Source organism: Nipponia nippon, unplaced genomic scaffold, assembly GCF_047370975.1.
Source record: "Nipponia nippon isolate SJK-2023a ecotype South Korea unplaced genomic scaffold, ASM4737097v1 scaffold_8, whole genome shotgun sequence".
NCBI lineage: Eukaryota > Metazoa > Chordata > Aves > Pelecaniformes > Threskiornithidae > Nipponia > Nipponia nippon.
This window is the reverse complement of record NW_028262402.1, coordinates 42,559,420-42,585,223: the sequence shown is the minus strand read 5'-3', so window position 1 is coordinate 42,585,223 and position 25,804 is coordinate 42,559,420. Positions and strand designations below refer to the sequence as shown.

The following is a 25,804-nucleotide window of genomic DNA, read 5'->3' as shown; positions in this document are numbered from 1 at the left end:
TTCAGCTCCAACCCTGTCCAGTCCCGTAGTTAACACAGTCACATGGAAAAAAAGTAACGAAAAAAGGAAGACTTGGTAGAACTGGGGCCATAATACCTACCACCTTGCAGGACTAACCCCTGTGATATGAAAGTTGTGTTGAATACCAAATAATAAAGAAAAACAAACATCTTAAGCCTGTGAAGTTTATTACACCTCGTGGTCCAGCGCATGGCAGTCACTAAGCAGTTGTCATGCAACAGCTTTCCCAGCATGGGGCTTGGGGAGATCCTATTCTCTGAAGCAGCAGTGTTGGTCACAGCTAAAAGCAAAGTCCCCGGCACACAGCTCACTGTTTTATCCTCCATGACAAGTCCCATGCCTAAAGGAATACTTTTTAAGCAGACTGAACAATGATTAATGCTGTCTGTTTCAAAAAAGCACGGCATCTTCATATTAATTCCTAGATGGTTTTGGTATTTGGTCTCATGGATTTCCTAAGAGTTTGCAAGTGAAGATAAAATCTTAAAATTCAGATAAAGCCATTTATAGCAGATGCTTTAAGGTTCACATAAACAGTAATGCTAATTTTTTTTGTTATTAATTTTTTTTAATTAATCTTTCACAACAGAATGAACAATGCAAGCATGCCATTGTAAAGCAACCAAGAACACAACTGCAACTTTATTTCTTCATCATGACAGTTTAGAATTTATTCACTTAAATCCTCCATTTAGACACAACAGCAGTAACAAAATATCTGTACACTACTTCTGTTACAAATATAGATACTATTTAAAGTGACTTTACACACCCTAATGTAGGCATTTCTCACTCTAACCAAGGAGTAAGTATAGAAGAGCAATTCAATAACAACAGCATCCAGTAATGGTACCATCTGTTTTCTTTCATCTTAGCCTATCACAGAGTAACTTCTAGAATAGTTAAAGAGATAAAGAGGGTAGGTTTTTTAGTTAATTCACTTAGACCTAGCTACCCATTTGTTAATAATATTTCACAGACATTCCTAATGCTGTTTTTGTGTCCCACTAAAACAAATGCTAGTCTTTTTTATCTTCCCCTAATAATGGCCTAACCATTGCCTGCATTTTAAGTTCAGATTTCTCTTAAATGACAACTGACATGGTGTCCTTCTTGCTACAATTTCTTTTGCTAATTAACACAGAGGGTTTTGCTGCTAATTAGCTAGGTATCTTTATCCCTCAAAAGACTTGGTGAAATTTTTTTGCAGGAAGGTAAATCACAGGCAAAGTGTGCTTTATCTGCCAGATTCCTAAGATCCAGTTTGAAGGAGAAGAGTCAAAGGCAGGCTACAATCAGCTAAGAATTTCAGGGAGCATGGTTTTTGGATAAAGTTTTAGTGAGGGTCCCAACTTAGGAAACTGAGGATGTTGATAAATTTATTGACCACACTGTTGCCCAAAGAACAGCCCCATGGTTGCATTGTACTTACTAGACACTGCCTTGTATTTGTGCCTCTAAAATTAATAACTCCAAAACAATATTTGTGACCCTCAAGCCTCCTCTTCTGCTTAATGCTGATGCAGAAAGACCTTCACTACGGTCTTACTACCCTCCTACACTGTGAGGGATTTTCAGCCTTTTACGCTCCTTCAACTCCTAGTTTTAGGCCTCCTCAGTCCAAGGAGGACTCTACCTTTGCTGCTACTGATAATGGCAGCAACACTGTAACATCAACTTCTTCCACCTTGGCTTAACCAACTGCCCTGAGCGGTTTGTTCGTGGCTCTGATTCAAGCAGCTCGCAGAAATGTCTGCACTGAGTCTGTAGTTAATCTTGCATGTTGGAAGAGGACAACCTTCACTTACACACATTTCATATTGGGAAGGTTACTTTCACACCCATATAGGCTAGAAAACACTACTGTTATAAAAGAAAAGTCTAGTTCTTCTAATACTGCAGTTGCTGGGCTCTCTCATTCACCAGTAGTTTCCACTAGCAAACGGATTTTTCAGCCCTGAGCACAAGTCCTCTCCTTTCAAAACAAACACACGCACCCCCCAGTCTCAAAACAATCCAAACCCTCAAACCTAAGCCAAACTATAACAGAGTTTTCTTTTTTTTGGATACACCATGACTTAGGAATTTAAACACACGAACAGACAAGCAAAAAAACCCCACCCAAGTCACCCTCCCAGCTCCTTCTACTTAAGCATTGTGAAATAACATAAATAACCACCTAAGTCCATTAATCATCTGCCTCCAGATTACATACTTTTCCTTCTTTTCCCCAAATTCCATATTTTGTGAATACTTTCTTTCTTCAATAACCTTGTTTCTGTTTTCTGACTACTGCTGCTCATGCCATCCCCTTGTTGACTTGGTGACTTTTGTAATTTTTCCAACATATTCCAAATATCCAAAGCCTCTTAGCAAAACATTCCAGTTTTGTTGTGTGGTTATTAATGCAAACATTCCATTGGGGGGGCGGGGCTTACAAGCATTCTTTATAATACTACTAGGAAAAATATCCATGTTTTTCTGCAGTTGACATAACTCCATCCCAGTGGTTTAACAGTGAGAGAAATACTTCTATTATATACAAAAATACGGTTAAATGTTATTTTTCTTCAGCGTTGTAACACAGTCCTGTGAAGCTGGAAGGGCAAGAAGGCTATATAAACATTTCCATTCTCTTTGCTGTGCGGAATGTAAATAATATAGCCTTATTGACCCTACCCCTCTGGGCAGCCAGTTCATGACAAAACAGTCAAAGTGACTGTTCCTTTTGTCCTTTTCAGAATAGCAACCGCTTCCTCATGGGTCACCCCTTCTAAACTCTGCCCATTCACAGCAATGATTTGATCTCCTCTCTTCAGGCGTCCGTCTTCTGCTGCTGCACCCTGAAACGATACAACATGTAACTGCAGACTCATGCATTTCTTTTTCTCCCTGCCACACTGTCCTTATGGTCTGAATAAGATGGGTTCAGTGCACAAAACCCCTTAAAACTTTTTTGATTTTCAATGATTCTACTACAGTCAATTGTAGTACAGCCTGCTAGTGCTACAGTATGCCCTGTCCTAAGTTTCACAACATCTAGAAATCAGATCTACAGGATTTTTATATTCCTTTAACCTTGTTCGTCCAGCTAGTATAACATTTAAACTCTACTATCATAGAAGTAAGATTTTCAAGACCTGAAGAAGTTTTCATGAACTGATAGAAGAAATTCAGTAATCAAAACCCAGCTCTGTACTTTGATTTATCATCAAAGTTTGGGATCCTTGATTCCATTTTTTTTTGACTCAGGGCTGTTTCCTAGGGCAGTCCAAACTATCAAATCCACGTCAGTACCTGAACTTCTCCAAAGGTCCAGACTGAGTTCAATTATTTTATCTTGGTCTACCTTTCAGACTCTCAGTCAAAATAAATGAAACAGTCCCTTCTACTACCTGAAGAAAATACACTCTAAACATAAGGCAATGGGGCTGTTTTTCTAGGTATGTGCACAATTTGTTTTGAGAGTTGAAGAATACTGTGCCATATGCAGAGTCACATGCATTTGGAAATTCTGAATTTTCCTAAGACTATAGCCTTCAAATGCTGCAAGCACATTTTGACCAGCACTTGCACTAAGGCAGAAAAGCTGTGAGAAACAGTAACAATCCCTTGGCTTCAAACTCAGGCCATGATTTAAGACAGTAGCTGCTGTGAACTAACTAATAAATGGATTGACTGAACAAATTTACACTTACCTTTGCAAACACTGTCTTCACATATATGGGTAAGTCTCCATGGGGACTGCCATAACCACCCACAATACTAAAGCCTAGGCCATCTGGTCCTCTATCCAGAGTAATGGTCTTATACTGAGGAGGTCTAAGAAAAGCAAGAAGAGTATTGCAATGTTGTCTGAACTTATGATATAACATGTGAAATATTAAACAAAGAACATTTTTCCTTTCAAGCTAAGGAATACATTTCCCTTTCCACTATAACTATGAATGCTTTTATTATAATGAACTGGCTATTTTAGCTCATGTAAAACACTACAACTGTCTAATGCCCTTGTTATTGCTTAAAGGTAGGTATTTCAAACACCTCTTCCACCCAGCTCAGGGCATAGTTACGGCTGCAACACCCCACTAACAGTGCTTACTAGTGAAGTAGAGATGCAATACCAGTACTTCAAATCTCCACAACATCTACTTTAAAAATCCTGTAACCCATTACACCTCCTCAAAAATGTCTAAAATTAGCCCCAATAGTTTACGCTGTAAGGTTTAATCGCTTGTCTCCTCCTCTAATATATGACTGTGTATTTGTATGTATGCATTTATACAGAACATTTATAGATATATTTTTCCCACATACACTTTGACTATAAGAAATTTTGATGTACTATCTTTCAAAGTAGATCTGTGTGGCTAAACAACCCCATTCTCTCTTTCCCTGTTCCTAAAGAAGAATGCCTCAGATTTATGTCAGAGTTTGAGGCAAAACTTGTTTACATAGCTGCACCTTGCAGCATATCAGATGCAGTATACCTTGTATACTGGAAAAGTTTGATGCTCCTGATAGCCCAGTGATAGAAAGCACATTATGGAAACATGGGTACCACTATGGAAAGGGCCTTGCTATTTAAGTCTGAGAAAAACATTTTGGGTGTACCAATCTCAGCTACCAAGGCTCAGTGAAACAAAGGAGGCTGTATGTACAAAGAAGAAATCAAATCACATCAGAACTCCACGGAGGAGGAAAATAAAGCAGCGCATCACGAAATATGCAGAAGAGGACCTACAGCCTACAGGTCCCATGTATACCAAATGTGTAAGTCATGATTAAGTCAAACAATTCATCCATTATTTGCCAGAATTTGTAAGTTTTTTAGGTTGGGTTCCACCTAAAGTAACAGGCTACAGAGGTGGTATATTCTACAGTTACTGACCCTAAATCATCCTGAAAAATGCTGGTTGAAGTTAGTCCCGCAAAGGAAAGACTGGACGTAGGTGGATCCTGCTGCTGACCAGTTATGACACTTACTTCTCCTCCAGCTACCACCTAGGAACAGAGTTCGTAAACCAGTAAAATGAGAATGCTGACACTAAAATAATTCATTGCAGCAGCTGGCAAAATAGTATTCAGAAAATATTCCAAATGTCACTGAACATTTTTTACCTGCAACTCAATAGTGCCTGAAGCATTTTTTAAGAGACTAACAGCTTGGGAGTGAGTCATGGCCTCAGTAGATGTTCCACAGATGCTCACAATCCTGTCCCCAACCTTCAGAAGAAAATATAGAAAATCTAACTAACAATAAATTTAGTTACGTAGATTTATTTGTCACTTTCTTTCAACAATAGCAGATCTGTGTATTTGCATTTAGCCAGATTTTATCAGCGATACAAGGCAGGAATAATGAAATTAGCAACTGTTCACAGTACATTTTCTCTCAAAGGCAAATCATGTTTGAACTACATAATGACCCAATACAAACGTAGAAATTCAACATCACAATTAGCAAATTACACTGGTTTAGTGTATTAAGTGTAAAAAAAGTAATGATGCTTTACAGAATTGATCCTAATACTGTAGAAATATACAGCATGTAAAAAAAGAGGTGCATTTTGCATGCCAACTGAAGATGGACAGACTGGAGTAGTAAATTATCGTCAGAGATTATATGTTTGAATTAATCCTGAAATAACTCTGTCCATTCTGCAAGGAGCATGAGTCAAATTCAACCACCCCTGGTACAGATTAGATACAGTAGGCATGTAAGTGCTGTATCAGATAAGACCTCCCACTTTAACTTAGAACCTAAAAAGTACTCTCTCTGTCCTAAGACACATAAGCATAGAAAATATGAGATGAAACAGACTGCATACATACGGTTGCAGGAATGACAATCATGCTCATCAGTGGAGCTCACTTACAGAATCCATCATTCTGAACCACTCTCTCTATGTAATTTTCTTAATTCTTCTTAATTTTCACAAGCTGACTACCTCTATGATCCAAGATTGCTTTAGGACTTCCTTCCCAAAGTTAGTATCTTTCAGCAATTAGCTTTTACCATGCTACCAATCTGAGTTACTGTTTCGTCAATCCTAACAGCAAAAATTCTTGTAATGGCCAGAAGCACTTATGACTGTATCATTAAACTGCTAATTTATTGCCTGCCTAGAGTAATTACTGTGCATTACCCATGCAATCTTTACAACCTTCTTAACAATTAACTTACTCTGAGTTTCTGAGTCTGAGCTGCAACTCCATTCGGATGCATCATGGCAATAAATATAGGAACATCTCCAAGAGGACTTCCTACACCTCCAGCAATGCTCACTCCTAGTGAATCTGCAGGGCCCTGTTATTGTAATGAAAAAAGATTAGATTTTTCTGGAAAGAAAAACACATACAGAGAATTGTAGGCTTATCTCAAAAAATTACTAAAGCCCCTATCTTATGAAAATCCGAATTCATATGTCTCAAGCCATTTTTTAAGCTAACACATTTCGCATCATTTCAAGAAAGCGCAGAGAGCACAATTTATGTTTCTTCCTATCAGTAGTAGGTGACAATTTGCTGACTTAGTTGTATGTTTTATCTTAACAAAACTAAATACTTACAGAATTCAGTGTCAGACCCTTAATGTCAGCATAGAAAGTCTGGGCAAGGAGAACTGGACAGATGTGATTGCTTGTTCTTAATATTGTCTATATCAACCTCCTGTTATGAACCTCCCAAAGACCAGAATTAATCTTTACGCTCCCCCTAGTGTCCTGTTGTTGAAGAACAAAACTAGCCATTAACTACTGTACAACGCCCTACTGCCTAACTGCAAAAACCACTATTGTAAACTGGCATTTGCAGATTCTACTGTAAAAAGAGAATGGCTAAATACAATCTGTGTAATCAAGTCAACTAGATGCCAGGGAAAGTCAAATAAATATAAATATTTTGGACAATCAGAAGCAGTCTGTGACTCGGATCTCATGCTCCTGTCAAGAAAGAAGTCGACTGAATTTCACAGTTGAAAACCTGGCAGCTGTCATGTAAGAGCCCACCCTTTAAAAATATGTGTGAAGAAAAATGTGAAATACAAAACAAGGGGCTTGCAACTTTAGTACAGTTCCCTTGACTTCACTAAAACAGAGTCTGGATTTAACTCAAGTCTCATAACAGTAAAACTAGGTCCCATTATCTCTTACTAATCCTTCCTCATTTTCCTTTCAAAATAGGTCACAAAATGTGATAGCATAAATTGCACTCATTTTACATAAAAATATAGGCAGTGGAGATCATACAGTCTTGACCTGAAAAGACAGGCAAATTAATTAGCTATTGCCACATCAATTCATCTCTCAAAATGATTAACAGGGACAGGCTTCTTCCTTTCTGTAAACACACATATTGACAACATCTACAAAACCTGTTCCTGATACATACCACTACATGCTGTAACTTACCTTCTTTATTTCAACTGTTCTTAGTCCCTGTATTTCAGAAGCTGCTGTCAAATGCATTTAAAAAAAGAAAGTTAAACTAGCATTTTTAGGAAACTTTTCCATTACAGTTATCCAAACCACTATAATGATTCTAAGTTTCTGCTGGTTTATTATAGATACACATTTTAAACAGATTTTGAAAGTGGCTGTCATTAAATTAATAGGATTAAAATACCTCTAGAATGGGTGAAAAAGTAATTCATTCTCTCCTATTCTCTCTCTTACTTAAGTAACTTTTGGAACAAAACTGCTAAGCATGCCCAAATAGAATAGAAAAAACTATTATTTTCTAGCAATACTTTGGTCAGAAGTAACTTTGTTCTAAATTTGAGCATGAGACAGCTATTCTACATCTATTCTAATTTAACTATACAGTATCTGGATTTCTATGAATGAGATGGCTTGACTGAAGACATATTTAGACTACGTGGAAAATTATGGCTCAACTTAGATTCTCAACATCTAAACTGCTGGTATAACAAGCTGCTAGTTTCTTTTATAAAAAACTGTTCAAAGATATATATGATGTACTGTACAATAACCACCCCCGCAGCATTTTAATGACCAAGGAATCACTTTCAGGCCTACAGTACATAATGACAACATTTTAGAGAAAGTGAAAGATCTCAGCTACCAGTTCACACGTATAAAATACTGAAAGCACCAAAGAAACCTTACTGGTATTCTTCTTCAGACCACTTTCAAAGACCTCAGGTGCACTGGACCCAGAAACCGGAAAACTGAATGATGAGAGACTGCCACTTCCTTCACTGACCTAAGTACAGTGTTAGACTGGGATTAGAGAGCAGCTTCAGACACCCAATTGAAAAAAGTAAAACTATAACACACTGTATTCAGTGGATTTTGCTGTATTTTACTTTTTCTGTGCCCAGTTACAGCTGACACAGTGAACCTCCACATATTTCCTAGTCACTCTAGAGGGCTCCTTGTTTGAAGCATCATTAGACCAACAGAGATCACATGCCTACAACTCCATGCAATGCTTTGAAGTACTGCCTCTGAGGGCCAGACTGTGCCCTTATATTTGCACCTTCTATCACCTCATAGAGATCTTCTGGTGCAAAAGTTAGTCACAATTATCAAGGTAGAGACAGAATACAAAAGACAGATCTTTATACATCCTCATGTGTATTCTCATGTTCACCCACTCCACCAGCTAAAACTAAGATTAGGATCTCCTCTCACAGGCTTCACCTGCACAATTTCCAGAAAGATTTTCACTATACTCGCAAGGCAATGTAAAGGAACAACATGGCTCCCAGTGAGACTAGTTCGCTGACTGTTACAGACTCTTCAAAACATTCAACATTGTGAGCTTCTTCTTACTTAATTTAGACTGAGATCACCCAGAGCCTGCATGTTTTCATCTTGTTTGGCATTACCCATTTTGAAGGGAGCCTAACATTTCAGTCTTATCCAGTCTTAACCTGCTCACTTGAAACTGTTTAATTATGATTTGTCTTAAAACTCTTTATCTTCAGTACTTGATGATCTGCATACCCAGTTTATGACCAGAGAAAGTTCTAAGGTAACTTGTGAGCTCTCAGAAACATAGCTCCTACTGGAGAGAATAATGATGTGAGCTACTGCCACACGAAGGATGCGTTCAAATGCAGAACTGATCCAAGTTTATAACACTCCACCATTAGACCAACAGTAAAATAAAGAAACTTGAGAGAAGCCTGATGGAAAGGGTGCAGGTTTCCTGCTTCTGATGACCAAGACTATGGTAAGAATATGCAAAGAGTGGAGAAATTCACTAAGTTTACTGAAACAATACTTGATTGCATGCCAAGCACTCCTATTGTAACAAAGAGGTTTAAAGTCCACCCCAACTCCTTCTGGTGTCGAGAATCAGAGCGCTCTCTGCTTCCCAGGCTGGAGCCATAAAAACCAGACTAGGCAACACAGCAAACCCATTTCTGGAATACATTTTTGGCTGGACCATGTCTTTAACAGATACAATATGTTAAAGTGAACATATAAAATTGTTACCAAAAAGCTGCAAACTACATAAAAACACTTACTTTTCTTCATCTTGGACCAGGTATGTGGAAAACAATTGTCATCATAAAACCAATTCTTTTTATTTGCTTTCATTATTTAATCACATCTTATTTCTTCCAAACTAAACAGTTCTACAGTTACGCACCTGGCTGCTCTGGGATGTTCTCCTCTCGGAGTGGAATGGACCAGCTTTTATTCTTCCGACCTCTAGTCTTACCGTACCTAATGAACACTAAAGAACCAGTTATTTATAACACATCTCTTCTGTCTACAACACTAAAGTCTATGACAATATTTAAGTCACTCATTAGATGGTGGAAGAAAAAAATATGTACAGAGGGGAAAATAATGGGCTAACAACCCTGCGATGAGCACTGAGCAGACAGAGCTCGTGGCAGGATCAGAACCACGCAAACTAAGTACACCATGACATTCAGTACTGAGGAGGGTACTTTTCGGATTAACCAGTATTACAATACAGATGTGAAAATTACACAAGACGACTAATTCTGTTACCTTTCACTTAACAGGAAGCAGTTCTCCCACTCTTGAAATTATCTGCTACTCTGGATCCATACCAACATAACTAAAGAAATTTTGGGCAGGAGGTTTTCCAAACATCTATCTGTAGTTTAAGTGACCGTTCTGCATCTGCCTCCCAACAGGAAGCTGGGTGATACGGACTGTTTGCACATCGGAAAATACTGCAATTACTCTTTAAGCTTTTAATTATACTATTAAGTATTTACACATCTGCATAAAATGCATGTCTCAGAAGAAAATTCATCCTGCAATCAAATATTTAGAAACCAAGACATTAGGCTAATTTTGGAAACAGATAGGTAAGTTATTATCACATACGACATTTAGAAAACTGGACTTCCAAAACAATACAAGTAGTGTCACAAGATGACCACCTATCTGCAACATACTCAAATACAGAAACGTCAAAGTTTTGATGCTATTCTGCTTTTTCATCTTTCTTCCACTAGGAAGTTGTTAGTATGAACTCCTGTACCCAAAGTACTTAATATTACATAAGTTTGCCTTTATTTATCATGCTTCAGCTGTATCACCCTACGAGAGGTTCATGTATTTGTCAGAAAATTCGTAGTATGAAATAGACCAATATATCAAAACTAACAACAGGACAATCCCATTCAAACAGGATTTCCATACCTCATATGCTGTTGCTATTCTCTTTAGGGGTGACACTAAAAGAGATTTATTACTAAATTTTTTTGTTTTTTAAATAATGTTGACATTTTAAATAATGTTGACTTCTTTATGTCCTGGAAAAGACTTGATCTGGGCTCAGGCAAGACTATTCTTTCCTGCTTGAATGAATTGACTCGTATTAAACCATACGGAAAACTCTTATCCAAAATGGAAAACTGAAGAAGTAATCTATTTACCTAAAATTACCACATCCTCACATAAAATGCAAACCCACAAATGAGATTTTAAAATTATAATGTGTGAAAGTGGGAGGTAATACTTTCTAACTGAACTTGTGAATAAACCAATTCACATTTAGTTTTGTTACAGCTTTCTCTCTCTTCCTGAAATCTCCCATTTGATAAATCCTGAAGTCAAATGAGGGGAAAAAGTGATCAGCTTTTCACATTTTTTAGGGATACTTAAAAAGAAACACTGCAAGAACAGGAAGAATTCTCAGCCTGATGACACATTCTAGTGGTCTCATGCTACTTAAAATACATCGGGATTTTCCAAAGATTATAAATAATTTTGTAGCAAAATACATTCCAGCCAATTCAAGACAAATCGCTTCTAGATCTTAGTCTTGTGAATCAAAACAGAACTGATACCTGAACTAAAAATGGTAACTGCCTACATGAGTGATCATGCTTTACTCCATTTATGCGTGACGAACACAGAATTGTTAATAATATATCTGAGGTATTTTAAAAGCCTCATTTCTCAGGGCTACGACAATTAATTACAAGTACTACTGAGTGGGATGAAGTATTTAAAACATGAATATACGAATGACAAGTGGGAACTAAGAATCTTCAACTAGATACTACAAAACGCTTGCCAAAATGAAAGAAACTTTCCACATAAAATGGCATTTTAATTTAGAGGAGATGTAAAAGTGCAGTATATGAAGAAGAAACACACTGTCCTTAGATAAAAAAAATAACAGGTAACAATGTACTATTACCCCAGAAGAGTATATTAATGAGTTCACTGCCAGAACGAAGACCCAGTTCTGGCATTCTCACTTCTGGGCACATGCTGAAAATACAGAAAAAGGGCTCCTACCTCCCCTTTCTAACCCCCGCCCCGCTCCCCCTGCCAGAAGAAAGAAAAAAAAAAAAAGCTCAAGGAACTGTTAAAGACCTGGAAAAATATACTTTTGAATGTGACTGCAAAGAAGCATGATCACATGTCTGTGTATCCAAGAGCTAGCTATGAGTAGTGGCTGTTAAATTTTTTCCAGTGGAATGGTTTTCCATTGGAAAATGCTGACTTGATGGAATCCTTACCATAGCAGCAGGAATGTCTCAAAACCCTGGATGGAAAATAGACAAGCTGGCTGACCAGCTGGACTTCCTGCCAGACCACAAGAAATGTTGTATATCTGACTTCATGCTGATTTGGAAATAGGGGGAGGACATCAGAGGCACAAAATTTATTGAGAACAGAAATTCTGGTTCCAAGAGCTGTAGGTAGGAGTCTATTTCAGTTACCTTTGTGAGAAAGCAATTTGTTATACTAGATGCCTTGGTCACTGGAAAATGCATTATAGTATTTAATTGATGTAAGGTGACACTAGACATACAGAGAAAAAAAAAGATTAACATTATCAACTGTGAAAGTAATCACTTTTTGGCACAACTACTCTGATGAATTCTCCATCATTTAAAGTCAGTTCTGCATATCTTTCTAAAAATGTGAGATAGTTACCCAGTTACTAGTTTGTTGCAGAAAATACAATGTTAAATTTTAGGTTGTTCTAGGTAATGGTATTCTATTGCCCTATAAACGTATGGCTCTCTGCACCACCACTACTCCCATTTTCATCAGGCAAAATATCAAAATCTGAATGCTCTAGAGTTCAGGAAGCTTAAATTTGGATCCACAGCTCCTTCTCACTGACATCTCAGTAAAAGTCTGAATTCAGTCTAATAAAACTAAAGCTTTCAAAAAATTTGGATCTCAATTCTTCACTTTTATACACCTTCTCTTTTCCCAATACCTTTAGCAAAGCTGCAACAGCCTCCTGGTTAGCATTTCGAACATCTTCTCCATTCACTGTCAGTATCTGGTCTCCTTGCATCAATCTCCCATCTGTATCTGCTATTCCTCCTTTGACGATGTCTGACACAAACACGCCCGTATCATTTCTGCAAATACACGCATGGATTTTGCATTACAGTGTTGCCTGAGGCCATTTTTATGGCTTGCTGTTGGGAACACAATGAACAATATCTCATTTTTCTGTTGAGTAACGTTGGACTAGTTCCTCTAAGAATGGCCAATTAGCTGAGGCACGAAAATGACATGTATGGCCTTCAAGCCCACAGGATCTGAGCACTAGACCCCAACAGAAACATGAGCATGCCCAGCAAGTCCCAGACATTGACTCTCCAGTTACATTCACACCTTTTCCCAACAATACTCAGCCCAAGGCCTTTGCCAGGCTTCTTTTGGAGCTCTATATTGAGTACATCATACATGTCTTCCTCCTTGTACTGGGCCTCATCTCTGTACACAGTCAGACGGACTTTTTGGGGAGTCTGTCGGAGGACATTTATCGCTTCATCGTGTGTGGCATTCCTGAGGTCAATCCCGTTCACCTACAATGAAAGCATACAATGATAAAATGTGCAGGACTTTGCAGCAGACAAAGAGAAGATGCCTAGTTAGCAAATGACAATAAAAGTGACCAAAGAAACCACCACACCTCTAATATCTGATCCCCAGCCCACAGTCTCCCATCTTTAGATGCTGCTCCTTCTTCATATACTTCATGGATAATGATCGCTCCCTGTTGATAAATAAAACAAAAATAAATTGCATGTTGAAAGAACATGCCCCTACTTTGAACCAAGAGCAACTGAAAATTCCTACTATAATTTCTCATTGATAAACAAAACAGTCAGATATATGATGAACGAATTACTAAAATATTTAAGAAGTTCAGTTATACTTTCAATTTTAAGAGTACCCTTCCCCTCCCCCCCCCCCTTTTTTTCCCCTGAATTGGTATCTTTACTATCTTTTTATAAATGCTACAGGAACAAATGAAGAAAAAATCTCTTCTATCAGACGTTTTAATTTCATTATTGTTATTTCATTTGAGTGACAGACATATTTTTCCAACCAACCAGCAAAGTGTCTGCTCCTCCAACAATGCTCAGGCCAAGACCAGTCCGCCCTTTGGAGATATCAATGGTTGTTTCACATCCAGGAATGATGGGACAAGTAGCTGGGTCAGAGGCTAACGTGGCTGGAGTTGAAGATCTGCTTGTATCTAAAACAGTAATTAAACATCCTGGTTACAGTAAGAGGGCTCGATATTAGAAGAGTGACTTTGAAACAGCATTTTGAGAGTTCATTGACAGCTCTACAGCAACAGCTGAACAGCTGACCTACTGAGAATCATGCTGCCAACTCTCCCTTTCCCTCAGGGAAGTACTACCCTGTAGTTTTAATTGCAGTTGTCCTGTTTTTATACCATCAAGTACCTGGATCACGGTTTTGAGTTTCCTGATAAAATACCACACACTATGTGCTGTATTTGTACTATCAAGTTCACTCTTACAGTCTGGATAGCCAAAGCTATTTTAAGCAACAGATTTTATTTAGGATAGAATTTAATTTAAACATCTATACCAACAACTATGCAATGTAGATCAGAGATAACTTAAGTACATAGTATGTTTTAAATACATGGATTCAAGGATGTCAGCCCTGAGCTTTTGCAATGGGTCAAGTCAAGGTCCATCTGACTATATATTCCATCCTAGACTCAGATCTGTACCATCAGAAAAAATATTAAGTATGAATCAAATATAGTGGTATTTCACAATTCCAGCAATCCATGGTCAAGTCAATATATATTCTCATAGTGCAAACATATACAGCATCCTTACGTAGCAATTTACCCATAAATTCAGTATCTCTGGTATGTCACAAATGGATCTTTACTTCAGTACTTTAGTCAGTTCTGTATCCTCCACAGAAAAACGAAGCTAAAAGTACTAGGAGGGGATATATTGTGTAGCAACTAAAGGAAACAATCAGCAATGAAAACGTCTAGGATGTTCAGATTATCTCTATGTCCCCTCTGCTTTAAAGAAACACTAAAATTACATTTTTTCCAAAAAGTAAAAGCAGACATGTAAATCCTTTTGAGGCACTTTAAAAGGGTACTGATTCAAAGAAGTTTCACTGAAACTAGCAGAGGACTTGACCACTAAGAAATATTCACTTACGTTAGACAAATACTTAGGCATAGTGTGAGCAATAAGTCCTGCAGGAGCAGTAAGCCTCAAAACTAAGAGGCATGTTGGTCTCCTGTGTGTTTCTTAAGATTTCTTTACAGCAGGATAATTGTGTACCAATACTACTGCTAGTAATGGGCAAGAGAAACGTGACTCAGTAATACTTGCAGTGATGTACATATAAATTAACTGTGATGCGTGCATTACTCAATTACATTATTATTAGCTTCTTAGTAGCGAGCTGCTTTAACCAATAACCATCATCAGTCAGTCACATCTTGACTCTTGACAGGGCAAGTCAGATGTGGCTAGTCGTAAATGGCAAGACGGTCTCAACCACTCCCCTGTTCTAGGAAAGATGACATGACTTTTCTCCCTCATTTAAAGGAATGCCTCCCACTTAGTTCTAGACAACCATGACAGAAGCACCTGCTGCACAGCCTTTGGGAGGGAGGGAGGAGGAAATCCCCCCATGCTCCTGCCTCCACAACAGGCCAGTAGGAAGGGCAAGAGTCAGGTCTTCAGTGTGGAGCCTCACTGCTTTATTTAGATAGATCTGTAATCCGTAAGTACTAGAAAGTGCAACTCAGAACACACCTGAGTGCATACAAAAAGAGAAAACTTGTTTACAAGCTGGGTCTTCATTTTTCTGTCACAACCCCAGTGAAGACAGACACAGAAGGAAAACCTTACTTTTGACTGCTTCTGGTTCCGGTGAGCTGGAAGAGGGGACAGTTGCTGGTGGCTGCATATTCCTCCTCTCTGCTGGGGCAGTGCTGGAAGGGACCGGTGCTGCAGTCAGGCTACCCATCTCTGCCGAGTTGATAGTAAGCCTCACCATAGTTTTGGATGTCTTCAGGAGACTAATAAACTGAATGATAAAGCGAAAAGCTGGTGAAGAGTGTAACCGGGCTGTTCAGTTGTAAAACGAAAATAAAGCAGAAAAACTGTTCTGCAAACTGGAGCTACAAATCATAATCCTGCAGGTTTTCTTGGTAATGAACAAGGACAAATAGTGATGTTTTTTTATAAGAAACAGCAATAAAGTTAACTGTGGGCCAGACCTGGCCTATGTTAACCAAATAGCTTCCATGAAACTTTCCCTAACTGTACCAGACAAGAATGTGGCAGTCTTTCAATAGCTTCTCTGGACAAAACACTACGTTTATAGCAATTATTAGAAAAATCACAAAACTAGTATTGTCTTTTAATGCTCGGGTGGAGCCCAATTCAGATCCCACATAAGTCAGTGCCAAAACATCTACTGATTTAAATAAATGTGCTACTGCCATCCTACCTCCTTAATCAGATGCACAGCTGGAAGGGACCACAAAAATGATCAGAGGGAGGGAACACCTCTGCTATGAGGACAGGCTGAAAGAGCTGAGGTTGTTCAGCCTGGAGAAGAAACAGCTGCGGGGAGACCTTATTGCGGCCTTTCAGTACTTAAAGGGGGCCTACAAGAAAGATGGGGATAGTCTTTTTAGCAAGGCCTGCTGCAACAGGACAAGAGGTAATGGTTTCAAACTAAAGAAGGGTAGATTTAGAGTAAACACAAGAAAAAAAATTTTCACGATGAGGGTGGTGAAACACTGGAACAGGTTGCCCAGAGATGTGGTAGATGCCCCATCCTTGGAAACATCCAAGGACAGACTAAATGGGGCTCTGAGCAACCTGATCTAGTGGAAGATGTCCCTGCCGACTGCAGGGGGTTTGGACTAGATGACCTTTAAAGGTCCTTTCCATCCCAAAGCATTCTATGATTCTATGGTTAAGGAAAACCTGTCAATATTATCTGAACTATGGGAGGGAGAGATGGACACTAGGATGTAACACAAAATCTAGTTTAAGGGGATACTAAAAAGCCTTCAAAATTTATTCCCATCTCACAGAAAAGACACCAAATCCTCTCAAGATTTTACATTTCAGCAGAATTATAAGTATTTTCAGAAATTACTTACTCAATCTCTCCGTCTCTTCTTCCAAAGCCTACCTACGTCCCTATAGACAACTTCACTATCTCTAATTCATTTACTGCTTCAGAGATAGCAGCACATAAAAGAGTAAGATGGATGCTCTCCCAGTTGCCCTTTAACAAACAGAAAGTGATCTTCTCATGACTAAAGAATCACTTTTCTTGGTAGCAAGGCAGGTGCTGGAAAAAAGCCCTCCTTGATTCATTACAGAACCCAAATTGAGTTTGCAGAGCTAGAAGTTAGAAATAAATCTTGTTATTTAGGAATGGAGATAGTTTTCTCCACAGGTTTGAAATACCAGGCTTGGAATATAATGAGGCCATGATTACAGACATTCCCCATGTATAAGCACAGTTCATGACCTGATTTACCACTGACGCAACTCACCCTTGCAAATTTACACATATTAATTTTACTGGTTCTAATACTTTTCATAGAATCATAGAATACCAGGTTGGAAGGGACCTCCAAGGATCACCTAGTCCAACCTTTCTACGCAAAAGGACAGTCTAGATGAGATGGCCCAGCACCATCTCCAGCTGAGTCTTAAATGTGTTCAGTGTAGCAGAGTCAACCACTTCCCTGGGGACAGTATTCCAACGATTGACTGTTCTCATTGTGAAAAATTTGCCTCTCATGTGCAATCGGAATCTCCCTGGGAGTAACTTGTACCCATTACCCCTTGTCCTCACCATGTGACTCCTTGTAAAAAGGGAGTCTCCATTTTCTTTGTAGCTCCCCTTTAAGTACTGGTACATGGTGATGAGATCACCTCTAAGCCTCCTTTTCTCAAGGCTGAACAAGCCCAGCTCTCTCACCCTATCCTCATACAGCAAGCTTCCCAGACCCTTGATCATCTTGGTGGCCCTTCTCTGGACCCCCTCCAGTCTGTCCAGGTCTTTTCTGTATAACGGGGACCAGAACTGTACACAGTATTCCAGTTGTGGCCTGACAAGCACCGAGTAGAGAGGAGTAATGACTTCTTTATCTCTGCTGGTGATGCCCTTTTTGATGCAACCCAGCATCCTATTGGCCTTCTTGGCTGCAGCAGCACACTGTTCACTCATATTGAACTTCCTGTCCACCAGGACCCCTAGGTCCATTTCCACAGGGTTGCTCTCTACCCAGGTGGATCCCAGTCTGTGCTGCACTTCTGGATTATGTTTTCCCAGGTGCAAGACCTTACACTTGTCCTTGTTAAACTTCATAAGGTTCATGTTAGCCCACTCTTCCAGCCTATCCAGAACTTCCTGCAGGGTGGCTCTCCCTTCCGGAGTGTCTACTTCCCCACTCAATTTGGTGTCATCTGCAGACTTCATCAGGCTACACTTGATCCCGTTATCCAGATCACTTATGAAGATATTGAATAGCGTCGGGCCCAATATCAATCCCTGGGGGACCCCACTTGTGATGGGTTGCTAGTTTGAGAAAGAGCTATTTACCACCACCCTTTGGGTGCGGCCCATCAGCCAATTCCTCACCCACTGCACAGACCACTTGTCCAGGCCATAACGCACCAATTTCTCCAGGAGGAGGCCGTGGGGAACCGTACTGAAAGCCTTGGAGAAGTCCAGGTAGACAACGTCCACCGCTCACCCCATGCCAACCGAGCAGGTCACTTTATCATAGGCGGCCACCAGATTTGTCAGGCACGATATGCCCTTGGTGAAGCCGTGTTGGCTTTTCCTAATCACGTGCTTCATTTGACTCATGATGGCCCCCAGCAGGATCCGTTCCATAACTTTCCCAGGGATTGAAGTTCAAGACTGACGGGCCTATAATAACCTGGATCCTCCATTGAGCCCTTCTTGTAGGGGTAACATTTGCCTTCCTCCAGTCCTCTGGGACATCCCCTGATCTCCATGACTTCTCAAACGTTATAGAGAATGGCCCCGCAATGATGTCAGCCAGCTCTCTCAACACCCTCGGATGGATGGCATCAGGGCCCATCAATTTGTATGGGTCAAGCTCCTGTAATAATTCACATACTAACTCCTTCTTCACTGATGGTGGGTCTATGTTTGGATCATCCTGCATTTTTGTTCCCAACACCTGGGATCCAACAGTGTTGGTAAAGACAGAGGTGAAGAAGGTGTTGACAACCTCTGCCTTTTCAGCATTGTTGGTGACTGATTCACCTCTACTGTTTAACAGTGGGCCTATGTTTTCCTTCTGTTTCTGCTTGCAATTTACATACCTGAAGAACCCTTTCTTGTTATTTTTGGCATCTCTGGCCAGTTCCAATTCAAGCTGAGCTTTTGCTTTTCTAACTGCATCTCTGCACACTCTGGCAATGCCCTTGTAGTTCTCAGTGGACAATCTTCCACTTCTGCATCTCTGGTACACATCTCTTTTGGTTTTAAGCAGACCCAGGAGCTCGTGGTTGAGCCAAGGGGGCCTCTTGCTCCACTTACTTCCCTTTCTTTTATAGGGGATACACTCGTTTTGTGCTTCCAAGAGAGCATTCTTGAAGAACTCCCAGCACTCACTGGCTCCTTTATCCTCCATGGAAGCTTCCCATGGAATCTCTCCCAACTGAGCTCTGAGAGAGCTGAAGTTTGCTCTTCTAAAATCTAGAACCCTTGTCTTGGTGCTAACCTTCAGCATGCTCAGCCAGATCCCGAACTCCACAATATTGTGATCACTGTGGAGTAGCTATGAAGAGTCACTATTGAGCAATAGTTCATGGGTTTTATCCCACAAGTGTCTCTCAGTCATCAGATCTGAACCACAGGGGAAAAAAAATCACATTTGTAGCACAGAGATAGATGATTCATGTAGTGCATTAATGTAAAATAGCAGCTGAGCTTTAAATTCAGGCTCTAGCTTATTCTGCAGTAGTTTCCTTATCCAGACAATGCCTGCAGATCTTTAGTTCTTTAGCCAGCTTTGAAAATGAAGTCAGAGTATAGTCATGAAAACCTCACTGGTTTGTTTAAGACACAATCACCTCCTACATTAAGTGGTGTGATTTCTGCAACATTCCTGACACTTCGGAAGCACCTTTTCTACTGGATATCCCACAACAATTTCATCATCCACTGCCAGGATCTGATCTCCAACTTTTATTCGTCCATCCTGGAAACAACATAGAATAAAATACATGAGCTCTGGATGCTACTCCAAAAAAACATTTTTCATTCTCTATTCAGATTTTAAATGTTTTCACACCTTTGCTGCTGCACCATGATCTGTTAAGCTCTTAATAACTACTCCATTAATTGTGTCTTCTTCACTAATGGCAATTCCCAAGCCTCCTTGATCCTGGGGCAAAGAGAAAAATGCAAACTGTTAGGTACTGTGTTTATCAAAATGTTAGAATACTAAAGACTAGTGAAGCCTGCGGACGTAACAAAAGTTTAGGTTTTCACAATGTATCAATACTTTTGTTTTAAACACATCTATTTCTGAAATAGATTTTGCCAACCTACAAACAGTATATTGCCTACCAAGATAAATCTGAAACACTTCTAAATTCAAAACCACTCCTTTGAAACTTACACGGTCAACTGTGATTCAGTTGTTAAATTCATAAATAGGAGTAAGAAACACGAAATATTTGGAAACTACGAACTGAGGTAAATAAAACTTCATGATATAGCTTAAATTCATTATTTGAAACCACAGAAAAAATACACACAGGAGTTGAAAATACAGAGGATGGAAAAATGTATGCTCTTCCCATGAAATTAGTAAATGTTTGTGGCAGAGTGAAATTTCCCTAATGCTTTCACCTAGAATTAAATTATCTGGATACCATCATCTCTAAGATAGTCTCCTGGTTAATAATGGAAGGCTAGATGCCTTCCAAAGAGAAAAACTTATGAACGGTCTGCAAGTCTCTATCCTTATGTCCACTGAATGCAACTGTCTTCTCCATGTCAATAAGCAGGAGCAGCAATTTTTCCACCCTCCTTTGGCAGCTTCATAGTTACAGAACACCTGGCCATTTTCTCCCAGCTGCACAATTTCCACTAGATATCCATGTTGTTTGGGGGATTTGGTGCTTACAATCTGCTAATTCATTTACTTTGAACAACTAAGGCAATGATTTTGCCTGAGGCACCACCAGCAGCTGGTTACCAAAAGTTTTGCGACCAGGACAAGAGAAGACCTCTTCCAGAGACACAGAGCAACTGGCAAACTTATGTGACGTTAAAGAGCCTCATGACATTGCCAAAGACAGTCATTATGTCAGGAAAACTTTGGGGTCCATTCACAAATAGGAAGAGAAGACCTCTAGAAATCTCTATTCTGACTTCCAATAAGTAAAGGACATATTTTGTTTGTCATTTAAAAGGGACTTCATTACAAAAAAGCGAGCTAGTGAATACAGATGTGGCTGATGTAAATTTAATTTTCAGCACATACCTTAGGGAGTTCTACATATTGAATGTTTTTACATGAACTGAAGTCAGAACAAGCACCGGAGTTTGCAGCACTGATATCAATCTAATAGGAAATGAAGACATAACTGTGAGTAATTCTATTCAACATTTTGCATCAAAATAAAGTTGCGCACAAACATTTAAAGTGGGTCTGATAATTTTCTGCATCCATTTAGACTGCTATAACCTTATTCACAGGAATGTTAGATTTACTTCATAATTTAGATGAACATAAAGTAAAACAGAATTAAGCACAGCTGTACTAAATTTAGCAGCTTTATTAAAATATCATTTGTTTTTCCCGTGGATTTCTTTTTCTTTTGTATCATTTGCTAAGCAGACGGGGCAATCCTCTATCCAGAACAACGTTAGTATCTCAGTCAAATGAGAAAAGCAAAAATTTACTTTACCTCTTGATGTTGAAGTGTCCCTGAAGTACACTGTGAAGCCTCCACTGACTTTCCAGGGCAAACAGCCATCTGATTTACCGCATCTTTATTTCTACAATACATTCAGTTAAAAAATGTAGTAAGAATGTAGGAATACAGCACCGTATTTCTTAGACCAAGTTTAAGTCTAGCCCTTTCTTTTACTTTGTTTCTGGCACTCACAACGCAAATACCAAAACAGAAAGCTCAAGACATATTTAACAACTACTAAGAACTGGGTTCAAAAGCACATGTACCTTACCAAAATTAAAACTAAAAGAGAAACACTCTGTGCAAAACTTGAGCATATTAAAAATAAACCTTTTTAGCTAAACTTTTAACCAGAACTTACCTGACAAAGATTATTTTTACTTTAGATGGTGCACATTTGATTATTGAGGAAGCATTCTGATGCGTCCTTCCGTAGAGTATTTGCCCATTTATCTATACAAAGGAAGGTAGCAATTATTTCTCAAAATACTTTAATTCCCTTCTTAAACTAATTTTTAAGCCTTAAAGAAATCCATTATCCCACATCACAGGCTAAAGCAGAAATTGTATTAAAATAAAAGAGTATGTTGTGTCCTGCTTTCACTCCCTTCTTCCAGGAGAAAATTCCTTATAGTTTGATTTCAGACTAACACTGTCATAGTGCTAAAAATGTCATTCTCTGAGTTATACTGGGTTGACTTGCCACATCATTTATTTCCACTTGCCATTGACCACCTCATGACTGATGCGGTGATAAAGCAGGGCCACGGCAAATCCTAACCATAACAAATAACTGAATCACTTATATCCAGCAATGAGATTGCTATTATTTATCGAATCTCGGCTCTGAGCCAGGCGCTTTATACACAGGAGTCTGAACACCAGTGCATTTTCAATGTGAAGATTTGACCTGACAATCATTATCTTCATGTGGCAGAGCAGACTCACTGCAACCCCTTGAAGCTCCTATGATTCAGATGATTGGAGGTATCAGCATGAATTTGCAGAATAAGGCCATTATTCGCTTACATTTTATTAGTTGCATTTGTTCTTGGAAATGGAAAACTGCAGTGCAGAAGTCCACTCTAAGAAAGGGGAAATAATTGGGAAAGGACAGCTTGGACCTGCACAAAGGGAAAATAATGCAACACAGACTGAGGTAGTACTAAGAGAAGCAGAGAAACAGCAAACAGTGAGCAACAGACGTGTAACACTACTGAGGGTTGAGCATAACAGTAAACCCTCATCTCCCATGCAGGTTGTGTCCACCAGGCATGGTCACAGTGATACTGAGCCCTGTCATTTACACTGGAGGTGACAATCCAGATGTAGCACTGCTTCCAGTGTTTGCCATGGGCTTGTGAAGAACCATGGTCAGGCTGTCAGCTGGGGGACAGGGCATGGCCAGCCACAGCTGATGGACAGCTACTTGGGAACATAACGAGCAAGCTCAGATATCTCCCCTCTGAAGAGGTTGAGACATCTGTTAGCATCAGTTTGTAGGTTTACAGCGTGGATAGTAAGCAAGGAATCACATGTGAGCAGACTCAGTGAGATGTGTTTCAATGTGTTCTGAGGATACTCAGCATCTCCAACATCAGAGTTTTAAAACCAGACATTTTAACTGATTCAAGGGAACCGTCTAGCAGGTAACACTGGACTCTGCAACTAACAGGTCCCTCCATGAGAGCAGGTCCACAGTGCCACAAATCCCTTAGTTCCTCTCTTAGCCTGCAACTGCCAGGCTACATTTTGTACTCTCTCAGTGTCTCCCTCAAGCTTTGTTCAGTCTCACCATTCCCTCCCTGTACCATCTCCCCACTGCATCCTCAAACACCTCCACACACAGTTTTGAATTTAGTTACACAAAGCATTTCTGTGAGGGTAATGTTACCTACTGCTATCAGAAAGATTAGGGAAAGCTATAGCAGAGAATACATCTGCAAGTATCATCAACTGAACTGTGGTAATATAAAAATATAGCTTATGCTCATACACATATTGGGAATGTTAGCTGCACATTCAGTGGTTGGGTCCCTCCACAAACCCACCAGAAAACAGCCCGAATGTGTCATGAGATAAAAGTCCATAATGCAAATGGATCTGTTCCTGTTTCCCCAATTTAATTTCCATTTTATGTTACACAACATAAAAATATTCTGGTATTATCACACTTCCCATAGACAGAGAAGTAATTAGAAAGTCTGGAGCACTGCACAGATCGATGGACTAAAGGACTTCAGTATCTTCCATGGCCTGCAATGCACTGCCCTTCCATACATCTCCATAACCCAGAAAGTGCTGTCATCCCCCATTTTTTTATCCATTTTAAATACACCCACCCACCTTTACTTAGTACTACTATACTCAGGAAAAAAAATCCCAGCTGCAGCTATTTGGCATACACCAGAATGAAAATCTGGTAGCACAGTGATGTCAACTTGGATAACTTGGGGATTTCAAAGTCCACTGAAGAACATCTATATCGCAGCAAGAATCTAATATTTTAGTGCATTTTAAGTTAGTAAGTTTGGGTTTCAGTATAAATTACAAAAACTCACCTCTAGTAACTCATCTGCAATCTGTAACCTGCCATCTTTGCCAGCTGCTCCATTTGGATCAATTCCCACTATAAAGACACTCATCCTGGATCGGTCTTTGTTACCAGCAAGACTAAGTCCCAGACCGGTCCTTCCTTTTTCCAGCTCAATCATGTGTAGCTCTCCTGGTAGATTTCCATAGCGCTGCACGATCTTTTCTAAATGTAAAAGTGTGGGCAGCAGAGGTTGGATTTACATTAGAAAGTTTCACAAGTCACCTAGAGAGTCAAGATGAGTGTCCAGTGGGCAGCATCTGACAGAAGAATCCCAGACTGGATGAGGAAATTTTATGTGTACACCACACTTTCTTTTAAGCTAAGCTTTAAGTGATTTATAATAATATTTCTAGTTCCTTCTTTTCCTTCTAACTTCGGAAAACATTAAAACTTCTCTTAAAAAAAGACTTTTCACACATAAAAGCAAAAATCTTCCCTCCAGTAACACTTTCAGGTAATAGAAGCTATCACATCAATCACTGCCTTTAGTTACCTAGAGTACACTGGAATTCTTCAAGCAGTACTACATATGAAACAATTAATCTAGACCATGGAGGGAAACAGAGATTGGAGTGCAATGAAGAAGAACAAATTAGTTTTATAGTTCACCATGTGCATCTGACCAAGCACAACTGAAAGCTGACAGCAACATTTAACACCAAAACCACGAAGCACACAAGAACAAAGTAATTCAAACTGGCCCCCCTATATCTTCTGCTACAGTGCTGTTTCAACACTGAATATTTCAAACATTATCACAAAGGATAAACTTACTCCAGCTGTAACCGAACTCATCCTCCCTCTCCACATCCTCTGGGACTCTGATAGAAGATGACTGTACAACATCACAGCTCATTCCTGAAAATGCTGAAGGAGGGGGCAGAGGCAAGTTACAAAGCGAAGTCTTTTCTGGCTCTGAATCCGACTGACAGAATGCCTGTGGAGAATAAGAAAAATGCAGTGGCTAAGCAGATGCAGATTCTGAGGCAAACTACTATACAAAAATGTTAAAATGGCAATGACTATGGCTTTGAAGTTTAAATATCAAGCAGCTGGAATTCTAAATGAATAACACCGCACAGAAAGGCTGCAAGAGATCAAAGACAGAAACAAACACCAGGCAAGGTAAGAGATAACATCACTCCAAAATGTATTCAGAAGCAAACAGAACTCACAATAAAAGCCCAATTCAGTAAAGTTTTATGTGCCGCTTTACATTTCAGAAAGCCTCTTACAAAGACTCAAGTGATTTTTTTTTTTAATGCCATATTTGTAAAAGACTTCTACTTTGTTCTATTTTTAAAAGCGACCGCATATAATTTCTTCCTATGATATGCTTTGGAAGTCAAATAGGAGGAAAGGGAAAGGAAACAAAGAACTTGGTGCTTTCAAAAATGCCTCCAGAAAAAAGAAAATAACTGGTGTATTAACTGAAAGGACAATTTAAAACC

General features: G+C 39.3%; 1 protein-coding gene across 21 annotated transcripts in view; it reads right to left on the bottom strand.

The window, feature by feature from the left end:
- Positions 1-566: 566 nt before the first annotated feature.
- Positions 567-25,804, bottom strand: part of MPDZ (multiple PDZ domain crumbs cell polarity complex component) — a 101,224-nt gene continuing 75,986 nt past the window's right edge. For 18 of the 21 annotated variants that reach the window (XM_087741888.1, XM_087741893.1, XM_087741899.1 and 15 more), the window contains 20 exons: positions 25,128-25,290; positions 24,319-24,515; positions 22,119-22,210; positions 21,749-21,839; positions 21,322-21,402; positions 20,122-20,214; positions 19,954-20,028; positions 15,668-15,845; positions 13,856-14,001; positions 13,432-13,515; positions 13,131-13,324; positions 12,724-12,871; positions 9,646-9,732; positions 8,151-8,247; positions 7,434-7,477; positions 6,209-6,331; positions 5,143-5,247; positions 4,913-5,025; positions 3,720-3,843; positions 567-2,864 (listed from right to left, as the gene is read on the bottom strand). In XM_087741888.1, the coding sequence (XP_087598014.1) occupies positions 2,718-2,864; positions 3,720-3,843; positions 4,913-5,025; positions 5,143-5,247; positions 6,209-6,331; positions 7,434-7,477; positions 8,151-8,247; positions 9,646-9,732; positions 12,724-12,871; positions 13,131-13,324; positions 13,432-13,515; positions 13,856-14,001; positions 15,668-15,845; positions 19,954-20,028; positions 20,122-20,214; positions 21,322-21,402; positions 21,749-21,839; positions 22,119-22,210; positions 24,319-24,515; positions 25,128-25,290 (2,382 nt within the window). In that variant the 3' untranslated portion in view covers positions 567-2,717. The remainder of the gene's footprint in view (positions 2,865-3,719; positions 3,844-4,912; positions 5,026-5,142; positions 5,248-6,208; positions 6,332-7,433; positions 7,478-8,150; positions 8,248-9,645; positions 9,733-12,723; positions 12,872-13,130; positions 13,325-13,431; positions 13,516-13,855; positions 14,002-15,667; positions 15,846-19,953; positions 20,029-20,121; positions 20,215-21,321; positions 21,403-21,748; positions 21,840-22,118; positions 22,211-24,318; positions 24,516-25,127; positions 25,291-25,804) is intronic. The other 3 variants (XM_087741890.1, XM_087741906.1, XM_087741894.1) reach the window with 2 other exon arrangements.